At 36.4% G+C, this 16,344-nt stretch overlaps 1 protein-coding gene across 1 annotated transcript in view; it reads left to right on the forward strand.

The window, feature by feature from the left end:
• grid1a (glutamate receptor, ionotropic, delta 1a) overlaps positions 1-16,344 on the forward strand; it is a 344,907-nt gene that overhangs the window by 206,315 nt on the left and 122,248 nt on the right. Inside the window, exon 3 of the mRNA XM_067367779.1 lies at positions 6,310-6,594. Within this exon, the coding sequence (XP_067223880.1) occupies positions 6,310-6,594 (285 nt within the window). The remainder of the gene's footprint in view (positions 1-6,309; positions 6,595-16,344) is intronic.

Here is a 16,344-nt window from a genome sequence, read left to right on the forward strand (position 1 = left end):
TGTAAAAGTCAACCTGTATTCAAAATTCGCTCTATTCGCTTTATTTGTTTGTTTGTCTTTTTCAACATTTTGTTTCACTGAGGAATACATCACATTATGGAAGTGGAACAGGTTGTAAACGCTATTTCATGTTGACTTTAAAATTAGATTATCTGATTTGACGGCCTGCCACAATGCAGAAATGTCTACAAAGCTGGACGATAAAGGTCAAAAGCTTGGATGGGTATCATCTCATAAGTTTGGTCGGTTGATTCGGATCTACATAAGGTCATTTCACATAATAGAAATCAACATGACTTGTCACAAGCATATTTTGTGTTTTGCCTGCATGCGCTGCATGCAACTAACTTAATAACAAGCAAGACTTCATTGGCCAAAGTGCCTCACCAGAAGAGCCCTTCCTGCATTTCTTTACCTGTTCCACCAGCATTAACCAACCTGGACCAGCATAAAAATATCTGATGTATCATAATCTGATTCGCCATAAAACCATAGTGGCTGTGGAATGATCTTTTTGTAATTCTGCAGTTTTCACAAGGACAGACAATTTTGTTCAGCCGCCTATGAAACGCTGTTGTACTTCTTCTGGGACACACTAGCTTCTATACCATCATTGATTTCTAGAGTAGAGATCAGAAATCAAGTGGAAGAGATTAGGTTTCTGTCTTGTTATTTCCACTGTAAAGTGTACTGGGACAGAAGAGTCTCATGGATTAAGAATCTCGCTTAAGTGTCTCATCCAATTCTTCAGGTTCTCCTCCCAGAACAGTACTCTGAGATCTGAAGTATTAACATATTATTTTGTTGTTGTTGTTGTTGTTTTTATATGTAAGTAAAAGAAGTAAACTCTAAAAATAAACTTTTAAAGTGTAATTGGTTTCAAAAGGCATCTTTTTCATTATTTGAAGCTCAGTCCAGGCTGTACTGCATTTCTGTTTACTGGAAATGAAAAGAGACATCTGAAAAGGTAAAATGTCAATAACTCATTTTAATGTAAAATTTCTGAGACAAGAGCCTCATATTTTCAAGGCTGCTTCCCTGCCTGTTGTAATTCAGAGCATCAAACCTGAAATAGCTTTTCTGAACATAATTGCAGGTGCTACACATTATGTATTAATGAAGGACACAGGACAGGGCGGGACAATATGAATAACTCACTCTGACAAAGTCAGGAAGGACTTAGTGCCGGGCTGTCTGCTCGACGGAGGCTCTCTTTTCATCCTGTATCTCCCTGTTGGCTCTGGGTTTTAGTATGAAGAGGAGAAGAGGAGTGGTGAGAAAGATGTGTGGGGTGTGGATGATGGAGAATAATGCAGTGAATTAGCTCTTCCTTTCTCTGTCTGTATCCTCCCCACTTGCACCTTCTTTTCATCCTTATCCTCTATTTTACAGAAAAGAGTTTTGCTTCCATTCATCCATTGAAGTAAATGGGACTTCAGGTCAAAACCTGTGAAAAAATCTACAAGGGGGGAAAATCATAAATATAATAATATGAAATGTATTATATATATTATATATTATAACAGAAATATAATAATAATAATGATAATAATTCATATGGAGCTAAAAGTTTGACATTCTTTATGATTACAATAAAATAAAGTCAGGTTCTTCCAGCACAATAGTATGTCATATCTTCTATATAGTATTTTGGAGCATAGGAAGCAAACCAAATGTGTATATAAAGCCAAACAGTGTTTTGTTGGATTGTTCCATATGTTCTAAGAATGCCACTGTTTGTGTCACTTTGCTTGTCTGTCTTTGTGTGTTCCAAAAATCTATAAAATAAAACCATCTCATTCAAAAACACTCATTTAAGGAACAAAACAAATGACTTTTTATAAGTGAGTCATTTAATTTTTCATTTAGCACATTTGTTCAAAAACGCTGATTCATTCAGGAAATAAACAAATGAATTTTTTATGAATTAGTCATTGAGGGATTCACTCGATTTGTTCAAAAATCAAATGAAAGAATCATTCAGGATGGAAACACCACTAATGTGTGTTGATTAGTGTTGCAGCATTTCTGGCATAGCTTTGTTTGGAACTATTTATGCTAGCTGAGCCAAAACAAAAATAACTGTCAATATTGTGTCTACAATAAAATGTAACTTACTATATATTTGCTTATGTTTTACTTACTTTTCCATTGTTTTTCTATGTAAAAATGTGCAAGACGGATATGTTTCGCCCTCCTCTCTCTTTTTTTGCAGTCTCGTACATGATGAGGCAATCTAAAAATGTTCCGCTGAAGTTATAAGAAGTCCAACTTAAACATGTCTCAAGGCCTTGCATCTTGCTTTTTTTAAACACTAAAATTCGTTTACCCAGGACTGTGTTTTATAATTAGCATTTTAGGACAAAAATGCTAATTATAGGCTTTTGCATTATGTACAGATGGAGGATAATTTTCCTTCTGATACAGTACAGGGCACTGAATGACTTTGATGATGCCAATTCCAACAGGATTATAGGATTTTGTAGGGGTTGATGTTTGTGGTCTGGTAATCTTTTAAGCTTATCCAGTGGACATGCCACCTTGCACACATACTGTTCATACACACACTCCCACACATGCTGAATACACACACACACACACACTGCTATCTTTCTCTTACAAATTCAGTCTTGAAGTCTTGAAGGTCCAACCATAGACTGTGTGCAAAGGCCACAGTTTCCTTATCAAACCACAAACAGCACCCTGCTGGGTGGAAACCCATCCACAACACCTTCAGCGTCTGTTTCCCTGCTCACAAAGACCAATGAAAACATCTGTCCATTAGTGTGAAATCATCCTGGCAGCACGACTTATGTAATTTCTAGTAAGAGAATCACCCATCACCCTTCTCTATTGCCGTATCATAAACGTTACGACGCAGAGGCATTTCAAATCAATGACACGGAGACTCTGGAGGTGTGCTCTGAGCTGTGGATTAATTAATTTAATTTGACCATGTGTTAATACATTCCTGCGTTCTGATATTTTCCTTGAGATATATATATTTTTTTTAATCCTGTTTGGTGATAAAAGTCTCTAATCTGCATGACAAATACATTTTTAAATGCATTATATCAACGACGCAGAGACGCACAAGATTCAAATCCTAAAATCAGGGATTACAAAGAATGGTGCCGTTCATCCTGTACGTAAACCATGACTCTATAATTGAGTATTAGTCTATAATATACCATAATCTGCATAAGAAGCTATGTGTGGATTTAGAGAGAGAAAGAAAGGCAGCGTTATTATTACACTAAATTATAATCAAATTCTACTCAAACTGTAGTGATGCGTGTTTGTGTTGTTCTATCGCCCTTCTCTGAGAAGGAGCTGCTGAATGTTGATAAAGAGCCTGAATCTTCTATCATCATTTACTCTCCCTTATGTTGTTCCAAATCTGCATGACTTCTCTTTCTTCTGTGGAATACAAAATGAGATATATTGCAAATATTGACTTTTATTGTATGGATTAAAAACATTCTTCAAGATCTTTTCTTTTATGTTCCACAGAAGAAAGAAAGTCAGACAGGTTTGGAACGACATGAGGGTGAGTAAATGAAGACAGACGTTTCATTTTTACTATCCCTTTGTTTTGCGGTTGTCACCGCCATGATGTGTAAGAATGTATAGATGCAGAATTCATGGACCAGCGAACAGCGCCTGCCAGTGCGAATTTCCACATCAGATGGTTTAATGACCATTCTCACATGACTTATTGGTTTCCCGTGGCGTGTTTTGCTGTGCCCTGCAGGTTGTGGACGTTTCTCTTGCTCTGAAGTTTGGGGATGGCGTTTGGTTGATTGATGGAGTTGCAGCTGTTTCTGTATTGTCTATCAGCTCTATCTTGACGGCATTACATAGGAGGCAGAAGTTTTCTTTTCCTCTAGACAGACCTTTTTCTTATTCTTTCTAACCCTATCAGTCTTTTCATCTTTTCTCTCTGGATTTATCCAAGGAAATGTAATTCTCTGATGTGAATCAGCAAACTGTTTTATCTATCAGGCTTTTCACAACTATATTTCTCCATAGCTCTATTATACACACAGACATTTTAAAGATTAAAATAATTACACTATTTGCCTAGTTATGGAGAGATAAGAAGCTCTTAATGCATGAACAGACACATTTATCGGTAAGATATGACTCATATTACTTTTTCAAAGACATTTTTTCCATGTCAACTTAGACAAAATGTTGTGTTAAAGTACAGTATGTGTCATGTTCAGGTCTTAAACTAAACAAAGGGCATTTAATATTAACAAAGTCCCTTTAAGACAAGTCATTTAACTCGGTGTCCATCTTTGAAACAACTCTCGGGCATTCAAGTGCAGCTCCTATCTCTTTGACTGGGGAAATATCAAATTCTCCAAAGCTGTTTGCCAAGCTTTCGATTAAATTTCATATTTATAATCACCAATGAAATCTGACAACAACAGTCTCATATTTTTTTTTTTCTAAATGCTCGAATCATGACAAAAAACTGTATTTTTCAGGCTGGATCAAGCTAATACGCATGCGCAGTCCTAAATGTGCTTCTCTTGTGTCTCATTTCGGAGGCGCATGTCTGACTGTTTCTATAGGAACTGGAGCTTCTAACAGCTGCTGCAGTGACTCAATGACTTTACCAATCGGTGATTGGCTCATATTTAGAAGGCGGGACTTATTCCGCCATATTGCGCGTTGCAATTTCTCCCATTCAAAACAATACGAGTGACACGTCTTGTGTTATTCTATAGTGTTTGATATTAACATTCAAGTTTTGTGGATGGTTTACAGTTCTGGTCATTTTCTACTATAAATAAAGATTTTCATAACTTGCATAAAAAGTGTATTTTCTGTACCATTTTAAACCACATGGAGCTTCTGTTTGTTGGAGTTTTTCAGTTGTTCATAGAAGTTATTATTTCTAATGGCTTATTTTTTATCTTATGGAACGTTTGGGAGTAATTTAATGTTGAAAAACACAATTTTGGTTTATGTTCAGCTGCCTATATGTAAAGTATTATGGAACTGTAAGTGATTTAGGGTATTTTGTATTCAGTTAAGGTGGATTCATTCAATGGAATAACAATGTAAATTGTGTTTGTTCAGATGTTTACAGAGTATTTTCTCTGGTAGCTTTGTGCAAAATTCTTTGCTCAGCTTCTTAGAAAAAAAAAAGTAATTAGTTTCTTTCCTGAAAAAAAAAAAAAAAAATCATTGCGTTTCCTCTAATTTTCATTGGGATTTGTAATGCATTGATCTACCTACGTCTTTAAAGAACTGTTCTTTAAAACCTTTGCTATCAGCCAATCTGAATCCAGGCTTTGCTTTAATGAAACTAGCACACAGCCTCTCTGGGGACACGTAGACAAACAGTTATTGTGTGGAAGTTACAGAAACTACCAGGTTTTATTTCTCACTTGGAGAATAATTCCACCTCCATTAGCTGCTCTCTGTACAGTGGGCTCTGTGCATTTTGAATGCTTTTTTGGCTTTATTAATAATTGATTTTCCAACTCCTGCAGTTGTAAAACTTTCTGTGCTGTCACTAGACAAAATTAATTTACAGTCCCCTGTTTTGGGATCTGTGATAAAATATGTATTACAATGCAAATAAATATGACAAAGTACTCTAACTACTTTTTATTTGTGTAAATATGAGAAAATAGCAGGAAATAATCATCTAAATGAAGAATGAATTCAAATGTTCTGTGACATATTTTAAACCTCTTTCTCAAGATGCATTTGTGCATAAATGTAACGATTTTGTGCTGTAGTCACATACAATTAGGGAAACAGTGCTCTAGTGTACAAAGCTGTGAATATTACTACCATTTTTCTGTGCCACAATGCCCTTTTTAAATAGGCACATTGTCAGACATGCACCCTGGAACAGCCTTAGATTAGAAATCCACTTTTTATCATTGTAAAAAAACAAGGGTAACTATATGTATAAAGCGTATGTTTCCTTGCCTGCGGCTCTCAGATGGCAACATCTACAAATATGTCATATGTCATAAATTATTTATGTCCACTTTAACTAGATTTCCTTGAGAAATTGCTACACTGATGTTCAACAGAGGCAATAAATTAGCAGCATATGGCAATACACTGAAGAGAATTACATTTGCCCTGTGAAATCTGGACACATTATCCCACCTGTTCCCTATGGGATCACCCTGACATTTGCTGCATTAATTGCCACTGGTTAATGACAATGGACCATAAGTTCCATAATGGTCAACGTGCTTAACTGTTGTAAAGTAGTACCTATGACTCCTGGAGGCACTAATCCCGTTCTTTTCTTTCTCTTTCATTCTCTAGCCTGTGAGCTCATGAATCAGGGGATACTGGCACTGGTGTCATCAACGGGATGTGCTGCAGCCAACGCGCTACAATCTCTCACGGATGCCATGCACATTCCTCACCTGTTCATTCAGAGGAACGGAGACGGCACACCCCGCGCTGAGTGCCAGCTCAATCCAAGCCCCGACGGAGAGCGCTACACGTTGGCCGCACGCCCTCCTGTGCGTCTAAATGATGTCATGATCACGCTCGTCTCTGAACTGCGCTGGCACAAGTTCATTGTTTTCTATGACAGCGAGTATGGTGAGTGATGGTGAGGACCTTTGTGGCACCCATCTCTAGTTGGGAGCCTGGTTGGAGGTTAATGTTATGAGGGCAGGGGTCACACTGACATGAAGGGAGACAGTTGTAATTCACAATCCATCATGATGTTGGTGCATAGCAACTTCAGAGGACTGTTCAAAGCGAAAAATGATGCTGTCCATGAGCAATGCCTTCATAGTACAAAGACATCAGCTCTGAAGTTAAAATTTGATGTGAGCAGGTGGACTCTGGCAGACTAAAAGGCAGACTGTCAGTTGTTAACTAGCTTCAGCATTGTAGTGTTTTGAAAGCCATAAAACTTTCAAGGTTTATAAAACATGGACTTGGACAGCCTTCTGATTCCTTCATTGAGCCAGTGATGTTCAGCTGTATGGGAATCGAGTTTGGCTCTCAGTCCAGATTTGTCTTTATGTCAGACCTCTTTAACATTAAAGATTACTTATAATCTGACCTCTCTCAAATTGTAACCCAGCCCAAGACTGAGAATTGCTCTTTACCGTTTACCCTAACAGTGCAACTGTATTCTTGATCAAATAAATGCAGCCTTGGTGAGCATTAAAGACTGCTTTCAAAAACATTCAAAAAACGTACCCACCCCAAACTTTGGAATGGTAGTGTGCATGATAAACATATAGGAAACATTTTAATTCAAACCAGCAAATAAACATTGAAAACATCCTCAAGATTGTCACCTCAGGAAGGTGGAAGACATATATGAACATGATTTCGCCCATCTAGCTAATTTCTGATTGGGTAAACTGAGGGTGATACAACCTACCACGTGTTACAACACTTCTTAGTCTCAACCCTGGTGTTGTGCCTGAATCCTACCCTGCCCTTTAGATAATACCAGGCTCAAAACACATTAGCTGATGATTATTCTTCTGTGTTTTCTAGTCCTATCTGACAGTAAAATGTATTTATGGGTTTTCGTGTTCCCAGAATCTGCTGACAAGCATTTCTATAGCATTTGCAGTTTACATTAATAAGGTTTTTAGTTCTGCAGCTTTAACTGTAAGTTAGTTGTTCGGTGCCAGGTCCTTTGTGGAGTATATTGTTTCCTGAAAACAACACAATAAATTAAGCTTTGTTGGGAAGGTCAAGCATAAAGCTTCCTCATAAAAAATTGTTGTACTTACTACTGACACCAATTAACACTTAAACTGTACCAGACTCCTCTGCATTGCTGCAGGCTCTGAAATTATGAATGTTAACAAAGAATTCTTTGGTTTATTTAGCTTGTCTTTTAAAGAGATAGTTCACCCTTACATTTTGTTTTCCAAAACCTGTGAGACCCCTTTTTCATGTACAATGCAAACAAACAACAATAGCAAAAGAGAGAGACAGAGAGACATTTTAAAGAAACTGCACTACTGGTTATTTATTCTAAGTCTTCTGATGCCATATATCATCTTTGTTTGAGAATCAAACCAAAATTTTAAAGGGTTAGTTCACCCAAAAATAAAAAAAAAATTCTGTCATGAAGTACTCACCCTCATGTCGTTCCACACCCATAAGACTTTCGTTCATCTCCAGAACACAAATTAAGATATTTTTGATGAAATCCGAGGGTATCTGATCCACACATAGGCATCAACATCATTCACATTTTGATGTCCAGAAAGGTAGTTGAAAACATGGTTAAAATAGTCAATGTGACTACAGTGGTTACCTTAATGTTATGAATCGACGAGAATACTTTACATCCGAACTCCAACTCAGTATTGGCCGAAGCTGAACACGTGAGCAGCACGATGCATGCATGTGATGCTGACACAGGATCCGGCCAATAATGTGCCAGCGTTTCAGTAAACAAGGAAGCCTGCACTGAGTTCACTACGTATGACAATGGTTCAAAGTGTTGAATAAAGTCGCTTTTTTGTTTCGTTTTTGTGCACAAAAAGTATTCTCGTCACTCATAACAATAAGGTTGAACCACTGTAGTCATGTTGGCTATTTTGTTTTCAACTACCTTTCTGGACGTCAAAAGGTACAATGATGATTTGTGTTCCGAAGATGAACAAAGGTCTTACAGGTGTGGAACGACATGAGGGTGAGCACTTAATGACAGAAATTTTATTTTTGGGTGAACTAACCCTTTAACATGACATCCACCCTATAGCTTCATGAGAAAGATATATCAATGTTTGATTTGTGAATGAATCAGTCCTTTGAGTGTTTTCAATGAAATGGTTGATCTAATTCACAAAAACTGTCTGAATGATTTGTTCTTGGTCTGATCTGATTCTCTAATTCAGACTCAGTGATTGGTGTATAAGTGCTTGCTGGAAGGGAAGAACAACAACTTAAATTATGGTTTATTCCAAGTCACTTTATACAATAAAGATTGTTTAAAGACAGCTTTACAGTGATAACAGGAAAATGATTCAGTGATGCAAACAAAGTTCATTTCAGCTGTACAGCAGCTCTAAAAGAAAATAGTGTCATTGTTCAGCTGAAGTCAGTTCAGTGTTGATTCAGTTCTGTTGTAAAGATATCAATTATTAAATTAGTTCATTTCATCTGTAAAGCAGTTCTGCAGAAAACTGATGTCATTGTCAAGCTCATTTCCTCACACAAAGCTGTCAAATTGCTTCATAAAACTTGGAATATAGCAAGATGGACTACTTTAATAGTGCTTTTTGAAGCTTGACATTCTCGCTTTTTTACATTGTTATTGCATGGAAAAATACATGATGACAGAATTTTCATTTTTGAGTGAACTATAACCAACATGCAGGCTTAATCATTTGTTCCCATCTTATCTTCTTAAAATCCCCATTATCTCTGTAGCCCATTGCTCTCTCCTTGCTTTGGGGTTGGGTGGTTTGCTGAGCTAACACGATGCCATCACAGATTCAAAGGTCTGGATGAAAAGCAACTCACAACCACTATGGGGCATTTTGATCCCCCTAGTCAAAACAGAGCTCCCTTGTGGTCCACATGGCTGAGATCTATTTCAGAATAGATGCAACTACACTGTGCTTTAAATGGCTCAGCATTTATGCTAAGGCTATAACTGCTTCTGAATTTGGCTTCAGTCAGGATCAGACAGTGGGCTGAGATGAGCCAGACAACCAAACACCCTGAAGCAGGTAACAACCTTCAAACCGTATCACAGAGGTCAGAGGAAAAGCCCCAATCAAGACATAAAACATGATTGATCGTGGTGCAGAGCTCTTAGCACTGAACATGGCACCCTCCTGGAGGACAGTCACACTGGATATAAAATACTAGACACACTGATAACAGGCTTCTTGGCAAGGGCATAGGTTGGTATAGGGACATTTTGTTGTTCATTTATTTATTATTTATTTATATATGTCAGTCTGTCATATCTTTCATTCTATCATTTTATCTGTCCATCTATCTTTCTATCTATCTGTCCATCTGCCTGTCTGTCATTTATTCTATCTGTCTATATTTGTCCACTTTTGTACAAATGAAATAGTTACAGGTAATGTTTTTCTGCATTGTTTCCTGGGGTTTTACACATTGAATCACTGAATCATTCTCATGATCTATGCTTTCATTATACAGATGAAAACATAACACTCAATGCTTCTGTTATATCCCAAAACTATGATGGCTTGGGAAAAAAAATCAGCAAAGGTTATTCACTTGCTTTGAAACTTTTTTTTGTTGGGGCATGTCCCTTCCTCCCATGCCCAAATCTACACCTTTGACTTTAAACTTTTCAACTGTTTTGACTTTAAACTTTAACTTTAAACTTTTTAATTTCATAAAATATGGTAATGTTCACAGCATATTCTATATTAAAAATAGATACATTGAGAGCTGGTTTTAGACCAGGAAAAATGCAGTGACATTTGAGGAGCAGTGCATGAATGATCTCACATTATCAATCTGTGTGAAAAGAGAGAAAATCATTTACCCAAGATTTCAGTCTCAGTTCTGCTCTCATCACTTCTGTCACACTGGTGCAGGGACAGTGTCAGTACAAATTGAAGACCACAGGCTGCGGGTGTGTTAAACACACCCAGAATCTGAACGCAGAGAAAACTGATCATCTGAGAGAGCGGTTACACATATTCAGGGGTGCGTTTCCCAAAGCGAACTATGGTCGCAAGTTCCGTCATTACCAATAGAGTTCAGTGTGACCTACGACCATAGTTGGCTAACGATGCTTTCGGGAAACTCACCCCTGGTGGATTTAATACCAGAAAAGTGGCTCAATGGTTTTTGAGTGTTAGATGTCAGAGATGTAGTGTTCTCATGCACCTTGGCTCCATATAAAGTTAATTTGTGGATCTGTATACAATTCTCACTGATTCCAGCTTTGTATTAAAAACTAATTGCTTACATGTGAATCAAGTGAGAAAACTACAGCACTGGCTTTATAACCAACTCTTAAAGGGACAGTTCACCCAAAAATGAGAATTATCCCATGATTTACTCACCCTCAAGCCAACCTAGGTTTATATGACTATCTTCCTTCAGATGAACACAGTCGGAGATCTCTTCCAAGTGGTAGTGAATGGGGGGCAAGATTTTAAAACCTTTAAAAACCTTTAAAAACTTTATATACTAAAATAACTAGCTTCCGGCAGACGACCGTACACATACTGCACAAGTCAACTTGTGCCACAAGATTATCCCCTGACACGATATATGACGCAGGATGTAGGAGTATCTTAGACGTCTCTAGTGGTTTAAACAAATCCATGCAACAAACTCAAGCTCCTCTTCTCTTAATTCTCTTAATTAAAATTTCTCGTTTTAGACTTCTAATTCATGACCAGTGCTCGATCTGAGTTGAGTAAGTATCTTACATCCAACTCCTCAATGGCTGAAACGACGCATCTAAATTTGTCGATTTGCGTGGAATGCGCCAGCTCAGTCATTTTTTTTTTAAATTATTATTTATTTGACAGTTTAACACAGTCAATGACAAAGAGATATAAAATTAAATTATTTTTAGAGTAAGACAAAAAGGACAAAAGCATTTTAACCTTTAAAAATAACATTACTTTCAGAAATCTTATGTCATCATAACTACAAGTGGTCCAATGGCTCAAGTTTTAAAGTCTTGCATCAGACTACTGCCTCTTTTCCTTTGGGTTCTCTGAAATCTGATAAAGAAAACATGATGTTACTTAAGAGCAAGTCAATTCACTTGTCATACATACAGTCACATTCAACAATGTTAATATGCTAAACACAATATATTTCACTTTTTATAAATTGCTAAACACAGAATGTTCCAAGTATAATACTGTTCAATTATGTATATTTAATCTATTTACTGTATCAGCACTTCAATAACACTATGGTAAAGTGTCTAATCTTTCCACACGTTTATCTCAAGCCCTAATTAAACACACCTGAAGCAGCTAATCAAGGTCATTAGAATCACTGAAAACTCCCAGGCAGGTGCGTTGGAGCTAAACTCCTCATGAAGAGGATTAAACACCTGTGAACTTATGGCCATTACATACATTTTCATCTTCATTTTCATTTTCTGTTAAACTACATAGCATTCAAGTAACAAGTTTATCTTGTATAATGAAATAACTTTTTTTTCCTTTTTTTACCAAAAATGTCCTTAAAGCTACAGATTCACCTTATGTAGACCTTAATCTGTTTAAATATCACAAAATAGTAGCCATGTCATTCATTTTCTCAAACAAAAGATGTTTTCTTTCTTTCTTTCTTTTTTTCTTTCTTTCTTTTTCTTTCTTTCTTTCTTTCTTTCTTTCTTTCTTTCTTTCTTTCTTTCTTTCTTTCTTTCTTTCTTTCTTTCTTTCTTTCTTTCTTTCTTTCTTTCTTTCTTTCGAAACAGGCTAAACAGAATGGAGATTAGTTGCATTCCTCAAATTTAATACAGATTCAGGAATATGAATGATTACCTTAAGCTTACGATGCTTTTGGGAAATGCAGCCCAAGACAGCATCAAGTCCCAGGTCAGGTAATAATCCTTTCGACTACAACTCAGTGTATTATCAATGTTACATTTATCAAGAGGATGCTTCTCTTTTTTTTTTTTATTTATTGTCCATCCTCATCTGCCTTCATTTCTATTAAAGGAAAGAAGGCAAGGTGCTCTGCAAGCATTGAGTAATAGATGCAATATGGGCGATGTGTAAAGTATGATATTCTTGTTCTTGTCACTTGCACTAGTAAATAAATATATCCTAATAAATATTACTAAAGCAAGGTGAATGCACTATTTCATAATTTAGAAAATGGATGGTTTATTCATTTATTCAAATAAATATATGTTATTCAGTAACAATAAATAAAAAAGGAAGTAGCAAGCATAAAAAAACAAACAAAAGAACAGAGAAATAATAAGAAAGATGCACCTTTGTTTGAAACCCAGACAAGTCAGGTGGTTCAACAAACACTACTGTATAAGATGCACCTGTGTTTTCTCTGCAATGAGGAGGAATTGATTAGACTACTGAGAAGTGCACATGCAAAACCAAAATGTGTGTTTACCAATCAGTGTCTGTTTTTCAATAATTTTTGCAGACTTGTTAAAATCATGAAGGCCCACCCCAAACCAAGCCCCCAGTGGATTAGAGCAAATCGGGTAGAAGCCAATCATGTTTTGAAAACGCCCCACTGATTGAGAAACACCCACTAGTGTTCTGCAGAATCACATGCCTGCATTATCTTGTCATCATCAGCTACAAATCACTGTTAGTTCAATGTCTCCACGCATGTGTGCTGTCGGCTTTCATCAAAATATCAATGTTGATCCAACATACATTAAACATTGAAATGTCAATCTCAACCAAAATGATGGTTTGGATCAAAACACATTGTATCAATGTCACCATGCTATCTGGGACACTAAATAAACCCTATCTTTATTTCATAGTATCATTAGGTAAAACATAGATTATTCTGGTTATTAATTATTTGTAAATTTACCATATGATTATTCAGAAAATAAACGATAGATAGATGATAGATAGATAGATAGATAGATAGATAGATAGATAGATAGATAGATATATAGATAGATAGATAGATAGATAGATAGATAGATAGATAGATAGATAGATAGATAGATAGATAGATAGATAGATAGATAGATAGATAGATAGATAGATAGATAGATAGATCTTCCACTTGAACAACAGCATAAGCCAGCTGTTATATCAATAGATATTTTTTAATATTACACACAGGCACACAGACACACACCTTTTGTATAGTTTATTGCAGCATGATTTTACTCTTAATAAGCTTGTTTAAAGCTGTGGACTCTCTTTTACTGCTAATTCTATATATATATATATATATATATATATATATATATATATATATATATATATATATATATCATGTTTTTTTCTTTTTTTATTTTTTTTTATTTTACCACTAATTATGTCTGTTTAAATAACATTGCGGAAACTGATCTCATTATTTGCATTGATTTACTCAGTTATTCTAGACAACTGCTTTTCATGCTTTTATTTTTAGAAGGACAAGTAAACAGACTTGAAGGATTGCTGTCTGAAAGGCTTTTTTATAGCATTTGAAGTTAACATTCTCTCTTTACAGAAAAATGCAAGACACTTCTGTAGTAACCTTGTAATTGGTTTTGCTAATTTATCTGTTTATGCTATACTAAATGAATAATTTTCAAGATGTAATAAAAAACTAATTTACTTTTATTTTTTTAAATAAATGTTTTGTTGGCCTCTGTCAACTTCTGTGAGATTTTTAGCTGCTTTTCCACCGTCGGGCCGAAAGGTTCTAAGAGCGGTAATGAAAGTCTCCAGTCATATTTACAGTTGAGCTTGGTTTGTCACGGCATGATTACAAAACGTTTTCGGCCCGGAATTCTCAGCACGGTTGGTTAACTGAGCTGAACCATACTGGTAGAATGCCTGTAGTGACGTTGCTGTTCAAGATTGGTCGCTTGTCTGTTATCTGGCTACCAATTTCTCTGTAGCTTGCCAAGTGCACTATTTCAGCACAGTATATTTTAGCTCAAGTGAATGAAATTAAAAGAAATATCTGATCATCCTCCATAACACGGTCGCTATTTACATCTCTATAAAACGTCTTAATGTTGAGATCTTTTTGTTATGTAAATTATAATCAACAGTAAGCTGGCCCACAGGCCTGTGAAAGTTGATTATGTATGTGAGTTCTCAGTTTAATTGATGTTTAGGTTTTAGCTGAGCAGTCCCAGAGTTTATGAGTGTCCCTTTTTTTTAGCATGCCGCTGAGTAATGTGTCCTTTTGCTTTATTCACTAGTGTAGAACTGATAGCATCTTTCATCTACAGCACCACCTGTTCTAAGTGATTTCATTTGCTCTCTTGCTTGCACAAACACAATCTGTTGTCTGCCTGATGATGACTTTTGTCTTGGAGTTTTAATAGTTAACAGTTTTCAATATGTAAATGTTATTAGTGCTATTGAATATTGTTTTTATTAATATAATTAGTAATTTGTTTAAATATTTATCTTGAGCTTTTTTTTTTTTTTTTTTGCCCATAGATGGCATTTTTTTTTTTTTAAAGGAAAAGGTAAAATGAGACCTTAAAGGGATAGTTCACCCAAAAATGAAAATTTGATGTTTATCTGCTTACCCCCAGCGCATCCAAGATGTAGGTTACTTTGTTTCTTCAGTGGAACACAAATGATGATTTTTAACTCCAACTGCTGCCATCTGTCAGTCAATTAATGGGAGTGGATGGGAACACAATCAATAAGAGTCGAAAAAACGTGCATACACAAATCCAAATTAAACCCTGCGGCTTGTGACGACACATTGATGTCCTAAGACACGAACCGATCGGTTTGTGTGAGAAACCGAACTGTATTTATATCATTTTTTACCTCTAATACACCACAATGTCTAAGTGCATTCAGCACTCGCTTAGTGAGGTCTGATCGCGTTCTGACAGCGGAAGTGATGTCTAGCACTCATTGAAGTATATGCGCGAGACATCACTGCCGTTGTCAGCATTCGCTGACCCTGCTCTGTGATTTTACATGGCCTACCACTTTGTGGCTGACTTGCTGTTGTTCCCAATTGTTTCCACTTTGTTATGATACTATTAACAGTTGACCGTGGAATATGTAGTAGTGAGGAATTTTAACGAATGGACTTATTGCACAGGTGGCAACCTATCACGGTACCATGCTTGAATTCACTGAGCTCCTGAGAGCGACCCATTCTTTCACAAATGTTTGTAGAAGCAGTCTGTATGCCTATGTGCTCAATTGTATACACCTGTGGCCATGGAAGTGATTGGAACACCTGAATTCAATGATTTGGAGTGGTGTCACAAAACTTTTGGCAATATAGTGTATATGATGAACCTTTTTTAATTGGCTTCCTCTGCAAGACAAGGAGAACCCATCTCTAAGTGAGATGAAGAGAGATACACAGAAGTTTTGTTTTACATTCAGGGTATGTATCTGGGCAGTTCATGTCACAGACTATTAAATGAGCAACCGTGTCCAGGACTGTGTAGATTCTACAATGCTGTTACGTGGACCCAATCAACAGTGTGTCAACCAAAGCCTCTTTCATTTATTAGGACATAAGTATTTCAAGTCTTTCCAGGACAAGTGCTCCCCATGGCCTTCATGAGTAATACTCACACTCTGGCCCCCAGATAGCAGGCCGGTGGATTGAGACACAAACAGAATCATAAAAAGAAAATACAGATGAAATGATTATACCATCTCCTAGCAACTGTCTAGATGCCTTTGTAGAGTATCAAATGATGAGGTT

This window comes from Chanodichthys erythropterus, chromosome 18 (genome assembly GCF_024489055.1).
Source record: "Chanodichthys erythropterus isolate Z2021 chromosome 18, ASM2448905v1, whole genome shotgun sequence".
Taxonomy (NCBI): Eukaryota; Metazoa; Chordata; class Actinopteri; order Cypriniformes; family Xenocyprididae; genus Chanodichthys; species Chanodichthys erythropterus.